The following is a 15,021-nucleotide window of genomic DNA, read 5'->3' as shown; positions in this document are numbered from 1 at the left end:
AGCTACCAGATATGATAGCAGCTTTTTTCAGTTGGTCCCTCTCTGTCATACAGCTTCTCAACTCCAAATCAAGCCAATGGGCTTTAGTGGTTCTGACAGTTAGTTTTCTGATAGGAGCATGTTTGTCACAAGTAGATAAAAACAGTTGCATAAATAATTGTAAGGCAGCCTCTGTATGAGTTAATTTAACCACAGTATCCCACTGTATCTTATTCATTTCTTCAACAAATGCATTTTCACAAAATTTTTTATAAATTCTTTTGTATATCACTTTGGGCCCAGCTTTAGGAACCTTTGTTTTCCTTGCCACTGCAATGATGTTATGATCACTGAAGCCTACTGGTACAGATACAAGCTTTGAACATATATCCACAGAATTAGTAAAAAAAAAGATCTATACAAGTTGAAGAGGACATTCCTGAACACCTGCTATTGACTCTTCTTGGTAAATTCACATACACTAGCTACATCACTTAACCTTTTTTTCCAGTGTACATGTATTCATGGGTGCTGGTGATACAATTATTTTTGGCTGAACTTATTTTTTTTCTGGTGTCCAGGTTGCGCGGCGAAGCTTGTTTGCATCCCACATGTGCAATACAAAGTGTAGGCCTAAACTAGCATTTGGCTATTATTGAGTTTCTAATTAGCAGTCTTAAAAATATATGAATTATTTAAAATCATCATTTGGCACAAATAGTCTATTTAGTATTACTTCGTGGGCCTCCTTAATAGAATAGAATAATTATAAAGTCAGCGTACAATCCCAATCAGTTCCTTTAATCGCTTAATCAGAGTACTGCAAAAAAAAATACTTTTGCTACATACGTTTCTTTTCTAAAAGGGGCTGAGAGGTGTAGACATTACTTAAAATAACTTTAATGGTTAAATGAACGTTGGATTGCATTCACCTTTTATCATCTTAACAGGTCAAACACAAAACTGTTGGAAACTGAATGACAGAACATAATTCTCTCAGGTTCAGCCTTGTAAACATTAAAAAAAACTGCCAATTGGGATGAAATAACTCCATCTGTTCACAATCCAGTTTCTCAATTAAAAAAAAAAAAAATTATTATTGGTGCAGTTTCGTGCATTCTGGGCCAGTGGCTGCTGGTGATAAACATTTGGGGGCAGTTTTGAAGCAGCACTTCATACCTGTTACAACCCGGCTCAGAGGTTGGAACAAAAAAGGGAGACACTGGAAACGAATATTAATAAAGTGAACGATGGCCAACCTGTTACTTTGCAGATGTGCATTCATAATATTAATGGACACAATAATGGGAGAGGGACGGACAGGAAATGCCAGTGCCCGGTTGCATAAACTACCTTAAGTTTCAAACTTAAGTTTGTCCCTTATGCAAAATATTTCCCTACGCTAAGGGGTTCATTTAGCAGCGTTGCATAAAGCCACTTAGGTTGTCTCCTTGCCTAAGTGACAAAGGCTGGCTTTACACGGTGCAACTTCACAGGCTGGCTTTACACTGTGCAACTTCACAGGCTGGCTTTACACGGTGCAACTGTCGTGTCTAGGAACCGACAGACTTCCACGCCAATCGCCAATCTGTAGAAAACAGCTTCACGAGGGAAAAGACAACAGCAGCAAGCTCTTCAGAAAGTTTAGACTTTATTGCACAGATGCACAAAGCCGGATCAATTCAGGGGAACTGAACCTCGATTGTCAGTTTTGCATACATTTTATACACAAATTGTGCCCCACAACCCCCCTTAACACATTTCTAAACATACCAACATGCTCGTGGGTCAACCTGACTTTCTTGGCACCACAATGATTTTCGGTTCTATGATGATCTTATCGTAATCTTATCGTAGTGGACAGTTACCCCAATTTTCCCTTACTCTGTACTTTTCCACTATGCATACACGTCATTGCTTTCTGTAGTTTTTCATTACACCTACAAGCTCACAGAGTTTTTTCTACAGTGGATACTGTGGTTTCTTGCGTTACCATAAGCTTTGCTGCAACTACTGATATAGAGTTATTGGATTACATATTGATTATATTAGTATATAGTTATACATGTGATATATTTATATCATGCAGCATCGAGAGTTTGGAGGAAACAGTCTGATCAACATTGATGGGAATACCTTAACTTTAACATGTGACGTCATCCCACTCATGGGGGAGTCTCAAAATTCTCCTACAGTTGAAGAGGACATTCCTGAACACCTGATATTGACTCTTGTTGGTAAATTCACATACACTAGCTACATCACTTAACCTTTTTTTCAGTGTACATGTATTGGAGAACCAGTCAATGTTAAGGTTTCCAACAAAATATATTTCCCTATCAGTATCAGTGACTGTCTGTAGCATTGTGCATATGTCCTCAAGGTACTGTATATTAGAGCTAGGTTGTCTATAGCAACAGCCCACTAATATGGGTTTAAGATGAGGTAGATGAACCTGTAGCCACAACACTTCCACACCTGGTGCACTTCGGTCCTCTCTTATTTTGACCGGTATATGATCTTGAATGTAAAAGGCTACACCTCCTCCATGCTTATTTCTGTCATGTCTGTGTAACCCACCTAAAGGGTCAGTTAACAGTAGGTAAATATTTTCGGGTTAAAGCTAGGTTCGTAAGGAGAAGTTATGAATGATGAGATGGACACAATGAACAACCAGAGCCAGAAAGTAAGTGCAAAATGGTTAGAACTGTATTAAATAAAATGTAATGACAATATGTAAAGCCGCCATTTAGTTATCACATTCAAACACATTCATTTGTCTTCATATCAATGCCCTGAGTGTTGTAACTGTATTCACTGTCCATTAAGTTCTGAATGTCTTCTGTTCAGTCTGGTACCTAACAATCAAGTAAATCATTAGTTGCACAATAGAAGATATGGCTACATCATATAGGCTACCCCACTGTAGTGCACTTGCTAATTGCTAGTGCATGGTTTCTAACAGTACTGCATTACCTAACTCCATTAAAGTGCATAGGCTCAACCAATAGCTACCTTGAATGAGCTATAGCCTACTTAAAATCAACACAAGGTTATTACATGGCACATTCACACACGTATGCTAGAACTACTATAACAGTGCCATTCACGCTTTCAAATAACAACATTCAACTTTATAAGAGAAAATCAATAGCTATACATACCACGTGTGGCTAATGCTATTTTCAAGGAAACACGGAGTCAATAACACACGTGTTGCTGCTACAATGGTGATACTTCAGTTAAATTTCAAATTTAAACTCACCGAAATCCCAAAGGAAGAAAGTGAAGTGTGCAAACTGAAAAATATTAAACGCCACGTGTGGCTAATGCTATTTCCCAGGAAACACGGAGTTAATAGCATACGTGTTGCTGCTACAGTTACGATACTTTAGCAAAATTTAACATTTAACTTACCAAGATCCCAAGGAAAGAGATTGAAGTGTGCGATCTGGAAAATATTTGGACCCTGGGTCATTTAAGGAGCTACTCTTTAGGTTTACTGCTTAAATTAACGATCATGATTTTCTGTTTCTGATCGTCTTTTTCTCTCCGTTCTCCCCTCTTGCTGTGCACTCTCCTGTGCGACAAACAGCCTCAACCAAGTCCCTGGGGGTGGGCGGGGCTAACTATTTTCCAGAATAATCTTAAGACATTACTACCTGTTACAGCCAATAAAACTAATTAGGGATGCAAAACAAGTCCTCCTAACAAGTTAGGTAGGGAGCCTCCCTTTCTTAAAGCTACAGGACTCTTTTAAAACGTTGCTGTTTTTCTAACGGGTTACATATGAATATGTTATACCCTTGTATTGCCAGTATTTTAGACTGTTACTCAAATCCTGGAAAACTCTCACAATTCCTTCAATCCTTTTGTTAGTCGAATCCAGGATCATTTGTGTGAAGCACCTAAATGACGCCTCCTGCCTTTTTAATACCTCCTCATAGATAGTCTTTTGTTGATCCAGCATTTCTTTGAGTGTGTCCATAGTTACGAACTCCGGTTCAGCTTCAGTTACGTTCCTTTGACTTTTGCGATTCGACATTGTCACAGGACACAGAGAGAGGGGGTTCAGGGCTCTCAGGAAACAGAACGCACGCTGCTCTGCAGCTGGAACCTTAGTGATCTTCTGTTCTGGCTGCACGGAAATGAACTAAATTTCGAAAGTTTTCTGTGTTTTTTATGAAGAACTTCCAGACTGCAAAGGCACTCCCAGCCAGAACCAGCAGCGACACCAGCACTCCCACCACTATCCCAGCTACTGCTCCAGCAGAGCGTCCTGCAGAGAACATGGAGACAGAGGGACTCATTTGGGAGAAATAGAGAAGAGCAGGTAATAATCAAGAAGGAAAGACCACAATAATAATATTAATAACAACAATGATAATAACAACATTAATAATAATACATTTAGCAAACATCCAGAGGGACTTACAAAAAGTGCCTCCATAAAGGTTCATACAACAAGCAGAGCTGATGTCAAGTTAGCAGTCTGAATAAGTGTAGTAGCACATTAGTAGTAGGCACTGAAGTAACGTTGTAAACCTACAACATAATAGGAAGTGCCAGCGTAGGTGGGAGGAGACTGTGGATGCTAAGGCAGTAGGACTCTGAGATGGAGCCCTGGGGAACTCCTGCACTAAGTGTTAAGACAGTGGGACTGTGCTGATAAGTTAGGAAAAGTACATCCCGTTGGAATTGCTGAGATACCGGTTTGAGGGCCAGTCACCATCAGGATCAACTCTATCAAATGCAGCAGAGAGTTCAAGACAAGACAAGATCAAGAAAGGGGACAGCGGGGCAGTTTTTGCATATTTGCATAATTCTGTTATGGGGTGGGGGGGGGGGGGGGGCTATAGTGACATTCTTCTACTCTCAGGTAAGCCACTGCCATTTCCTAGGACATTTTCTGTGCCTAAATCCTGTCTTATAGCAGCAAACCAGCTTAAAGGCATCAGAGCATTTTCTCCAGCTTTATTTTATAGACAGAAAACCCAGTACAATAATTTGTGGCCAGATAGAGGTGAAAACCTGCACTACAGGCTGCAACAGGCCATTTTTATACTTTCTGGAGTAAAGCAGTCCACAGGCCGATACATTTCAGTAAATTCCGCGGCGTTATGAAAATATACAAATTTTATGCAAATTCCATAAAAACTGTAGAATAATTAAAAGAGAATCAGTCTTATTTTCTATAATTTTAAGGCCTTAGTTCACTGATAGTCTACAATTATGGTTTGATAAATGTTTTATTTAGCAAATTTGTGGAAAGACAGAGAAATTGACAAAGCTAGGCTACATCTTAGAAACCATAGCTTAAGATTGCAAAAGCCTAAAACCTATACTTTTGTGTCTTTTGTGCTCAAGGGGACAATAAAACGAGGCGTTGCGAAAAAATAATTTTTATTTTATATTAATATTATTATTATTTCCATTATTTTCCCAATGGATTGCAGCAGCCATAAGTCAGAGGAATAACAAGAGTGGACCAGTAAGATGCTGAGCCCTGCATCTGCACAAACACAAAGAGCTGAAGAGGAGGACCATACCTGAGACTTCCAGAGAGACAGAGCTGATGGTCTTCTTAGTCTCAGGATCGGTCACCTTGTAGACTCCGGCATCCTCCAGTGTCACACTCCTCAGCAAAAGGGTGTAGTTCTGGGCCAGAAGCTCACATCTCTGAGCACAACGCTCCCCATACCTGGCTGGACCTTTATTATCTGCATCGAGCATCAGCACCTCATCTGAACCAAAGCCTGCACTGAATGTTACCCTCACTGGGTCTGTGGTATAGAGCGGTATGGAGAGCAAACCACCGGCCTTCACTGTGAGGGTCTGGGGTGGGTGGCCTGTGAGGGCAGGGAATTCATTTACATATTTACATATTTTACATTTACATGCATATTTACAGGGGATATGAACACATTATCAACAGCAGTCAGCTTGATGATGTAAAAAGGTAAAAATGATACAGGGCAAATTATGGCATCCAAAAATTACTGGTGTCATCTTTCATCAAATCTGCGGTACATCAAGTAATACTTCTGTAAATTATGAAACATTGTTACACTTGCCCTGATTAAAATTACCACATGAAAAAATTAATAATACACAGCAGACACACTTATACACCTGAGCTGCTCGGCTGCCCTAGAGAACTGAAGATCTAAAGTGAATTTTACCTGTCACAACCAGACTGGCAGAATCTGGATTCCCCCTCTCTTTCGGACTGTTGTAGAAGCACTGGTAGTCGCCTTCATCTGAAAACCGTGTCTGTCTGATGGTTAAAGACATGTTTCCATAGACGGCTTGTTCTGGGGAAACTGAAGCTCTGTTCTCGAACCCGGGCCCATATGCGATGGTGTTCTTAAGGAGCTGGTAAACGTTCTCTCCACCTCTCTTCCAGAGGATATCCAGATTATCAGCACGCGCTTGTGTATTAATTTTCGCAAAACAAGGAAGACTGGCGGACATTCCCATCGCTACGGAAACATTTGATGGGACTGAGAGAGAGACAGAAAAAGAGAGAGGGAAAGAGAGAAACAGGCAGACAGAGATTTACAAAGTATTCCTGGCATACAGGAATTAACAGCTCAACCATGTTGCTTGGGGTAGATGAAGGCCCTGATGCAGTATATGCTGTCTACAGACTGGAATGATCCTGTCCCCCCAAAAACAATCGTAAGAATAATAATAGTAATATCCTTTTTCAAAAAACAGCTTTTATGGCTATCAAATCCACAAGCACTAAAAACATTCACTCAATCTGTCGGAAAAAAGGCAACATGTACTGACCTCTAATTTCTAGTTTCACATCTGAAAGAATGGTCTTATTCTTGTACTGGCATTTGTAAATGCCGAGGTCACTGTACACCACAGGACTGAGGAGGAGGCTGTAGTTTCCTGGATCTTTTAAGTAGAAGGATTCCACCCGTCCCTGGAAACCGTTTCCAGAGGAAAAGGATCCGGTGTAGAGATCAGCCACAACCAGCCAGTCAGGATACTCATACTGCTGAAACCGCCACTCCACATCCCTGCTGGGGGCTCCATGGCAGGGGAGAGTGAGGGAACGGCCGATGTTCACAAACATGCGGTCAGAGTAGACAGGAGATGCTGCCAGCAGGGCTAGGGGAGGGAAGTTGGATGTTCAGTCAGCATAAAAGGGAGAAATCTCACAGGGCTGGGCTTCTCATGCATAAGAGAGAAATCTCACAGGACTGGGCCATTCACGCATAAGAATGAATAATTTATAGTTTAAATCATTTCAATGTAAATTTTTGTCCACCAATATGGCAGTGACGCATGAAGTTTTTATTTATTTTAATTTTTTTATACACACACACACAAGCATATACAATGCTGTAAAACAGTGTTTGCCCCTGTAGGTTAATCAAGATATTACCAAAAACAGGTGAAATGACCGTTATCCCAGGAAGAAGCAGATCAAAAGTTTGTAGTAAAAACAGGAAGATTTATTACGCAGCCGGCTACGGGAACAACTCAGAGAGAAAGTTCAAAATAGTATTGGTGGGTGGTTAGGTTTATACAGTTTCCAGTAGATTGGTATTTGCATATAGTGGAATTCTATTGTTGAAAGGGAGCACTGCCTCTGATAGGTGATAAGGGGCCGTGCTTCCTTCTGATTGGACCATTCAAATCCATAATGGTCATGGGGGGACCAGTGGAAATTCCCAGGAGGGGAAACCTCGAAACCAACAGAAATGGAGGCCCATATATGGTCATGGGGGTGGCCCTTCCTCCAGGACTTAGAATACACAAACTGGGACTTAGAATACACAAAACTGTCTGTTTCCCAACAGTCCCTCCTTTTTGACCCAACATAAAGCATATGGTGAGGTCAACTTGGTTGGCTTACAGGAAATCATAACAGTTTTGTCAATTGGTCAGTTACACCTCTTACATATAGAACCCGGGCCTAAAATCCCCTTGTGGCACGCCTATGGCAACCGTGGCAAGGAAAAACTTCTAGATTTTAATATGAAGAAACCTTGAGCAGAACCCAGGCTGTCAAAGGGAAAACCCATCTGCTGCTGGCCGGCACTGGGCGGACAGTAAAGGAGGTTGACCAATATTCTAAAAGTGCACTATGCATGATATATGAGAACCCACTGATAAGAGTAAGGCCGGCTGAATAATGTAAGAAAACAAAAGAAAGAATCCTACAAGCGTTGTGTACAAGGCCTATTACCAGGTACAGGCACCTCTACTTACAATGTGACAATACACACAAATACTACTAATAATACTCTAGCCATTGGGTCACATTTGTTGCCTTTTAGCAGTATTTTGTTATTTTGGTTTAACACCCAGCTATCAAGTGCTGGAGCAGAGGTGTTTACTGGTGACATCAGGAGTGATTAGAATAGAGATAGTGGTAGAGGTGTCAGTTGGATTAGTGCAGTAGGAAATGTTAGGCATTGAGTAGTTTGGTTAGGAAGTAGTCCTCCTTTTGTCACCAATATTGTGCCATTCGCTATGGACCCAGTGGCTACCTTTCACATTCAGACTATATACAACATTACAACAAAACAAAAAGTACAACATTACAACAGAACACCAAAAATGTACAACATTAAAAATGTCCTTTGTGAGGCCATCATCCAGATTCAACTGCCACCTGCCGCGTTGGTGCACATCTTGTCCTGGAAATATGTGTCTGAATGGAGACGCATAGAGAGAGATAGCCCCCAGGGGCTATAAGGGTAGACGGGGATTATTGTGCCCCATGTTGGGTCTCACCCTAACTATTGAATGCGGAACCACACCGGTGTTCCAGTCACTGGAAGCAGCTGATGGAATAGTGAGCATGTGTGGTCCAGACCAAATTTGGATAATGTGTCATCCGATTATGTTTTTCACCAGGACCTTGTCTCCAGGTTCAACCAGGCATGTTTCTTTGTCCTCACCTGGGTCAGGTCCAGTTCTGTGATTCTGTGAAAGACACTTGGGACACAAGCATGCAATATTCACCTAAACGGTTGCTCATTTCATGCAGTTCCCCACCAATACACTAATCACCAGGAGTCCTCATGTGTCGACCTGTAAGAATTTCAAAGGGTGGAAGCAAATGTTAATTAGGCTACTCGGTCCCGCTTTCACGGAGAGGAGCACCACTGGTGGCTACGTCACCCAGTCTTATGCTAAAATGGAGAACAAATGATTAGTTAGTTTGAATTGATTAGTTTCTTGTACCAATCCCCCATTTTGTATTAGGGGTTCCTGCACTAGTCAGGAATCTCCTATTCACCCACAAGCTCAAATATCACCAGGCATTTAAAATCCTTCCTCAATTCTCCACATACAAGTACTTTCAAACACGTTTCCGCCAAATCCCTACTTGCAATTTCCCTGTAAATCTCACTGGCTTTCCAGTGCCTAACTTCCTGCCATGTTTGAGCAAGGTCCTCAGCATCTCTCACAGTACTGCAGTAAAGGCTTCTGTTCAATACTTCCGTATTTTATTTCCATCTTTCACACGTACTCAAACCTTCCAATGCTACATACTAGTTCCTCCATCTCTGGTGTATTTATACGGCCTCGGCTACCCTTGGTAACCCCACAGGTCACCCACAGGTACATTAACAAAATTCTCATGCAAGATGCTACTTTGAGAAGTAAAAACGATCCATTACCTCAGTGTCAGCTTGAAGCCAACAGTGCTCAGCGTGTATTTTATATGAGAAACAGTGGAAAGGATGGGGTTAGGATCTGTCACTAGGGGTCAATCATATTTGTGCTACCTTTTTTAAAAAAAAATTTATTTATTTATTTATTTAATGTTACTCCCTTATCTTGGGCTCATAAATTAAGAATATTTAGGGGCTTATGGTGTCCACGTCCTTATGCTATTTCGTAAAATATATGCAGCCCATGCCCTAGTGTTAGGCTATGTGCGTTGTGGCGCCCCGATCCCTTATCGGTGCTCCCCACGAGACCACCAGGACGGCCGAGCCCATCGACACCGGCGGCCGCTGGGAAAAGTGGTGAGTGGGCGGTACCTAGCAAACCCCCGTCTAGAGACATTCAGGACCCTGGACAGCCCCCGGCAGACCAACTGAGGCGACAACCGGCAGCACCATGGACAGGGCTGCAGCAGAGGGAAGGTAGGTGGAATTTTCCACTCTGCCACACACCTGAAGCTGCTTGCTGGATTGAGAGAGAGTTGCTGGGGCTTCCGTCACAGCTACGCCGGACGACTCTCCACCCCGGGAAGAGACTGTAAGCGGTCGTGGGCCAATTCTCTTAACTAAGGAGTACTTGTGATAACCTGTGGTAAAGTGTAAAGGATACAAAGTAATCGTGATTCCTGGAGACCGTGTGGCAGGGGGCAACGACAGGAACAGCGCAGAACTTGAGTGGGAGAAGAGTGGAGTGCTACCCACTCCCCACTTCTTTTTCGTTTCTCTCCAGAAGAGTGGGTGAAGACCTGGAGCGGAACACTGATACCCCAACCGGGAAGACTTTTTAGTTGTTTTTGGCTCCCCCTACCCCTACCCCCACTCATTACAATTATTAAAGACCTTTTTTCTTAACCACTACCTCTGTCTCACCGTGCTGGTTCTTCTGGGCATCCGTCACTCAACCCCCCTGTTGGCTGAGAGAGTTCACACATGGTGGAGCATGCAGGCATGCTAAATCCACGCTACGGGGTGACGGAACCAGACAGAAACCAGCTCTAAAAAAAAAAAATTAAAAAATTTTTTTTTTTTTTTTTTAAATGGAGGAGGCTATTAAGGCTGTGCTGCAGACGCAGAAGACACTGGAGGCAGCCATGGCGGCCCTGGTCACCCGCCCGTCAGAGAACAAACTGACGCCGCGGGATGTACTGACAAAAATGACTCCTGAGGATGACGTAGAAGCCTACCTCGAGTTGTTTGAACGCACCGCCCACCGAGAAGGCTGGGCCCGGGGAGACTGGGGGGGCATCTTGGCACCGTTTCTGATCGGGGAGGCCCAGAAAGTCGGCCGGGACCTAACCGATGCAGAGGCCGCCAACTACAACCACCTCAAAGCAGTCATTCTGGCGCAGTATGGCTATAGCTTGCCAGCCAAAGCCCAGCGATTCCACCAGTGGGCCTACAGCCCCAGCCAGCCAGCTAGAGCCCAAGTGACAGCCCCAGCACATCGAAGGGGGTGCTCAACCGGCCTGGGCGGGCCTCTCGGGGGACAACCAGGCAGGACCGACGGATGCTGCGGGTGAGGGGAGGCCGCAAACCGGCCGTACTAAGGAGACCACCGCCACCGCATCAGAGGTCGTAGCCGAGAACCCCGTCGGCCTGGAGGAGGTGGACTCGGATGAGACCTTCACTGAGTTTGCACCACAGCCGGGGAGCCAGACCGGGGAGCAGGGTCGCTTTGGAACCGCGCAGCTGCAGGATCCCAACCTGACACAGGCCTGGAGGGACGTACAGAAGATCGATGGGAAGTTACTACCGGGGGTAAGTGAAACAACCTACCCATATTTTATGAGGAGCAGGGGTTGTTATATAGTGTCCCAGGTCAAGGAAGAGATGGTTAACCAGCTGTTAGTCCCCAAGACTTACATTTCCAAGGTCCTGTACCTCGCCCACACCCACCTCCTGGGGGCCCACTTGGGAGCGGAGAAGACATATGAGCGCATAATCGCCCGGTTCTACTGGCCCGGAGTAAAGAGGGCTGTCGAGGAGTACTGTCGCCACTGCGCTGAGTGCCAGCTCCATAGCCCCAAGGTGAAGTATAAAAACCCCCTGATCCCTCTGCCCATCATAGAGGTCCCCTTCCACCGCATCGCCATGGACATCGTGGGCCCCCTTCCAAGGTCCAGCCGGGGGCACAAATATATCCTGGTCATCATGGACTACGCTACCCGGTTCCCAGAAGCCATTCCGTTGCGGACGGCCACTGGAAAATCTGGAGCCCGAGAACTGTTCCTGCTGTTCAGCCGGGTGGCTATCGCGTCGGAGATACTCACCGACCAGGGGTCCTGCTTTATGTCCACCATGTTAAAGGCGATGTGCGGCCTGCTGAAGGTGAAGCAGGTAAGGACGTCAGTCTATCACCCGCAGACCGACGGGTTGGTAGAGCGATTTAACCATACTTTGAAACAGATAAGAAAAATGATCGAAATAGATGGTAAAGACTGGGACCAACTGCTACCATACCTCATGTTTGCCATTCGTGAAGTACCTCAGGCGTCTACAGGGTTTTCACCATTTGAGCTGCTGTATGGGCGGCGACCCCGAGGACTGTTGGACCTGGCCAAGGAAACATGGGAGCGCCAACCTTCACGACATAGCACGGTCATCGAGCACGTGGAGCAGATGCACCGACGGATGGCCCAGATCTGGCCCATGGTCCGGGAAAACATGCAGCAGGCACAGCAGGCCCAGGCCCGGGTATACAATCGCGGAGCACAGGTGAGAGAATTCCAGCCGGGCGATAAAGTGATGGTCTTAGTCCCCACCCACGAGTGTAAATTTTTGGCTAAATGGCATGGGCCTTACGAAGTGGTTGAGAAAACCGGGCCTGTCAACTATAAAGTCAGCCAACCGGGACGCCGCCGTCACACCCAAATATACCACATAAACTTGTTAAAACGTTGGTATGAAGCAGAACAACCGCTAGCACAGGCCCTCTCTGCTCACGTCTCCCCACAGGGCACCCCCGAGGTAACGATGGGAAAGCAGCTGACGGGCCACCAGATCCAAGATCTCCGAGAACTCCTGGAACGGAATCGGGATGTGTTCTCGAAGCTCCCAGGCCGGACCTCCATCATAGCCCACCACATCGCCACAGAACCCGGGAAGAAGGTTAGGCTGAGGCCGTATCGGATCCCCGAGGCCCAGCGGGATACCATCCGGGAAGAGGTCAGGCAGATGTTAGAGTTGGGGATCATTGAAGAGTCCCGCAGCTCGTGGAGCAGCCCCATAGTCATTGTACCCAAACCCGACGGGAGCCTGCGGTTTTGCAATGACTTTAGGAAGCTAAACGAGATCTCACGTTTTGATGCTTACCCCATGCCCAGGGTCGATGAGCTGATCGAGAGGCTGGGACCGGCTCGGTTCCTCAGCATGTTGGATCTCACCCGTGGGTATTGGCAGGTTCCCCTTACACCTCAGGCCAAGGAGAAGACGGCCTTCGTGACGCCGGATGGTCTCTTCCAGTACCGGGTCCTACCGTTTGGGATCCACGGAGCCCCGGCAACCTTCCAGCGGCTCATGGATCAGATCCTCCGGCCTCATCAGGAGTATGCGGCGGCGTACCTGGACGACATCGTGGTCCACAGTACAGATTGGAAAACCCACTTGGGCAGGCTAGAGGCGGTGCTGGGGGCCCTCCGGGAGGCAGGCCTGACGGCCAACGCAACCAAATGCCGCCTGGGATTGGAGGAGGCGGATTACTTAGGCTACACCGTCGGAAGAGGGTGTGTGAATCCCCAATCCACCAAGGTGGAAGCCATCGCAACGTGGCCCAAGCCCCAGACGCAAAAGCAGGTGAGAACCTTCCTGGGTCTAGTTGGGTATTACTGTCAGTTCATTCCAAATTTTGCCGTCATAGCAGCCCCCCTGCATGACTTGACCTCCAAGAGTCGAAGCAACCGAGTCGGCTGGACGGAAGAAGCTGACGGTGCCTTCGAAACCCTGCGACAAGCCCTCTGCAGCGAACCGGTTCTGGTGACTCCGGTCTTCGATCAGACCTTCGTACTCCAAACGGACGCTTCCATCGTGGGGATAGGAGCCGTTCTCTCACAGATCCGGGAGGGGGCCGAGCATCCGGTAACGTACATCAGCCGTAAGCTCTTAAAACATGAGCGTAACTATGCCACAGTTGAAAAAGAATGTTTAGCTGTCAAATGGGCGATGGACAAGTTGCGGTACTACTTACTGGGTAGGGAGTTTGTACTGATCACTGACCATGCCCCACTCAAATGGATGGCAGTGAATAAAGATAGTAACGCCCGTGTTACTAGGTGGTTTCTGGGGCTACAGTCTTTTCGCTTCAGGGTGGAACATCGAGCCGGGAAGCTCCACGGGAATGCTGATGCCCTGTCCAGACGGGAGGAATGCCTATGGACGGGCGCTCCAGGTAACGGCATGGAGCTGAGGGAAGGGGTATGTGGCGCCCCGATCCCTTATCGGTGCTCCCCACGAGACCACCAGGACGGCCGAGCCCATCGACACCGGCGGCCGCTGGGAAAAGTGGTGAGTGGGCGGTACCTAGCAAACCCCTGTCTAGAGACATTCAGGACCCTGGACAGCCCCCGGCAGACCAACTGAGGCGACAACCGGCAGCACCATGGACAGGGCTGCAGCAGAGGGAAGGTAGGTGGAATTTTCCACTCTGCCACACACCTGAAGCTGCTTGCTGGATTGGCTGCCGGCGCCTACCTGAAGCTGCTTGCACTAACGAGCAGGCAGGCTTTTATAGACCAGCACAACCCAAGGAAAGAGAGAGTTGCTGGGGCTTCCGTCGCAGCTACGCCGGACGACTCTCCACCCCGGGAAGAGACTGTAAGCGGCCGTGGGCCAATTCTCTTAACTAAGGAGTACTTGTGATAACCTGTGGTAAAGTGTAAAGGATACAAAGTAATCGTGATTCCTGGAGACCGTGTGGCAGGGGGCAACGACAGGAACAGCGCAGAACTTGAGTGGGAGAAGAGTGGAGTGCTACCGCATTGGGAGAGAGGCCTTCTCCCCCACACCCTTGGGACCGGAGGATCACCAGCCGGCGGCCGGAGCAAGGACCCGGCCCCGGATCGGACTGACCACGCCCTGTCCCCCCCTTAACCCACTTCTTTTTCGTTTCTCTCCAGAAGAGCGGGTGAAGACCTGGAGCGGAACACTGATACCCCAACCGGGAAGACTTTTTAGTTGTTTTTGGCTCCCCCTACCCCTACCCCCACTCATTACAATTATTAAAGACCTTTTTTCTTAACCACTACCTCTGTCTCACCGTGCTGGTTCTTCTGGGCATCCGTCACTCAACCCCCCCGTTGGCTGAGAGAGTTCACAGTAAATAAAATAAATGAATCACTTTATGCAT

The 15,021-nt window shown here is 46.4% G+C and overlaps 1 protein-coding gene across 8 annotated transcripts in view; it reads right to left on the bottom strand.

The window, feature by feature from the left end:
* LOC118218854 overlaps nt 1-15,021 on the bottom strand; it is a 184,163-nt gene that overhangs the window by 155,579 nt on the left and 13,563 nt on the right. For all 8 annotated transcript variants that reach the window (XM_035401593.1, XM_035401591.1, XM_035401592.1 and 5 more), the window contains exons 5-7: nt 6,775-7,104; nt 6,162-6,482; nt 5,529-5,828 (exon numbers count right to left, since the gene is read on the bottom strand). In XM_035401593.1, the coding sequence (XP_035257484.1) occupies nt 5,529-5,828; nt 6,162-6,482; nt 6,775-7,104 (951 nt within the window). The remainder of the gene's footprint in view (nt 1-5,528; nt 5,829-6,161; nt 6,483-6,774; nt 7,105-15,021) is intronic.

Source organism: Anguilla anguilla, chromosome 19, assembly GCF_013347855.1.
Source record: "Anguilla anguilla isolate fAngAng1 chromosome 19, fAngAng1.pri, whole genome shotgun sequence".
NCBI lineage: Eukaryota > Metazoa > Chordata > Actinopteri > Anguilliformes > Anguillidae > Anguilla > Anguilla anguilla.
This window is presented reverse-complemented; position numbering and strand designations above follow the sequence as displayed.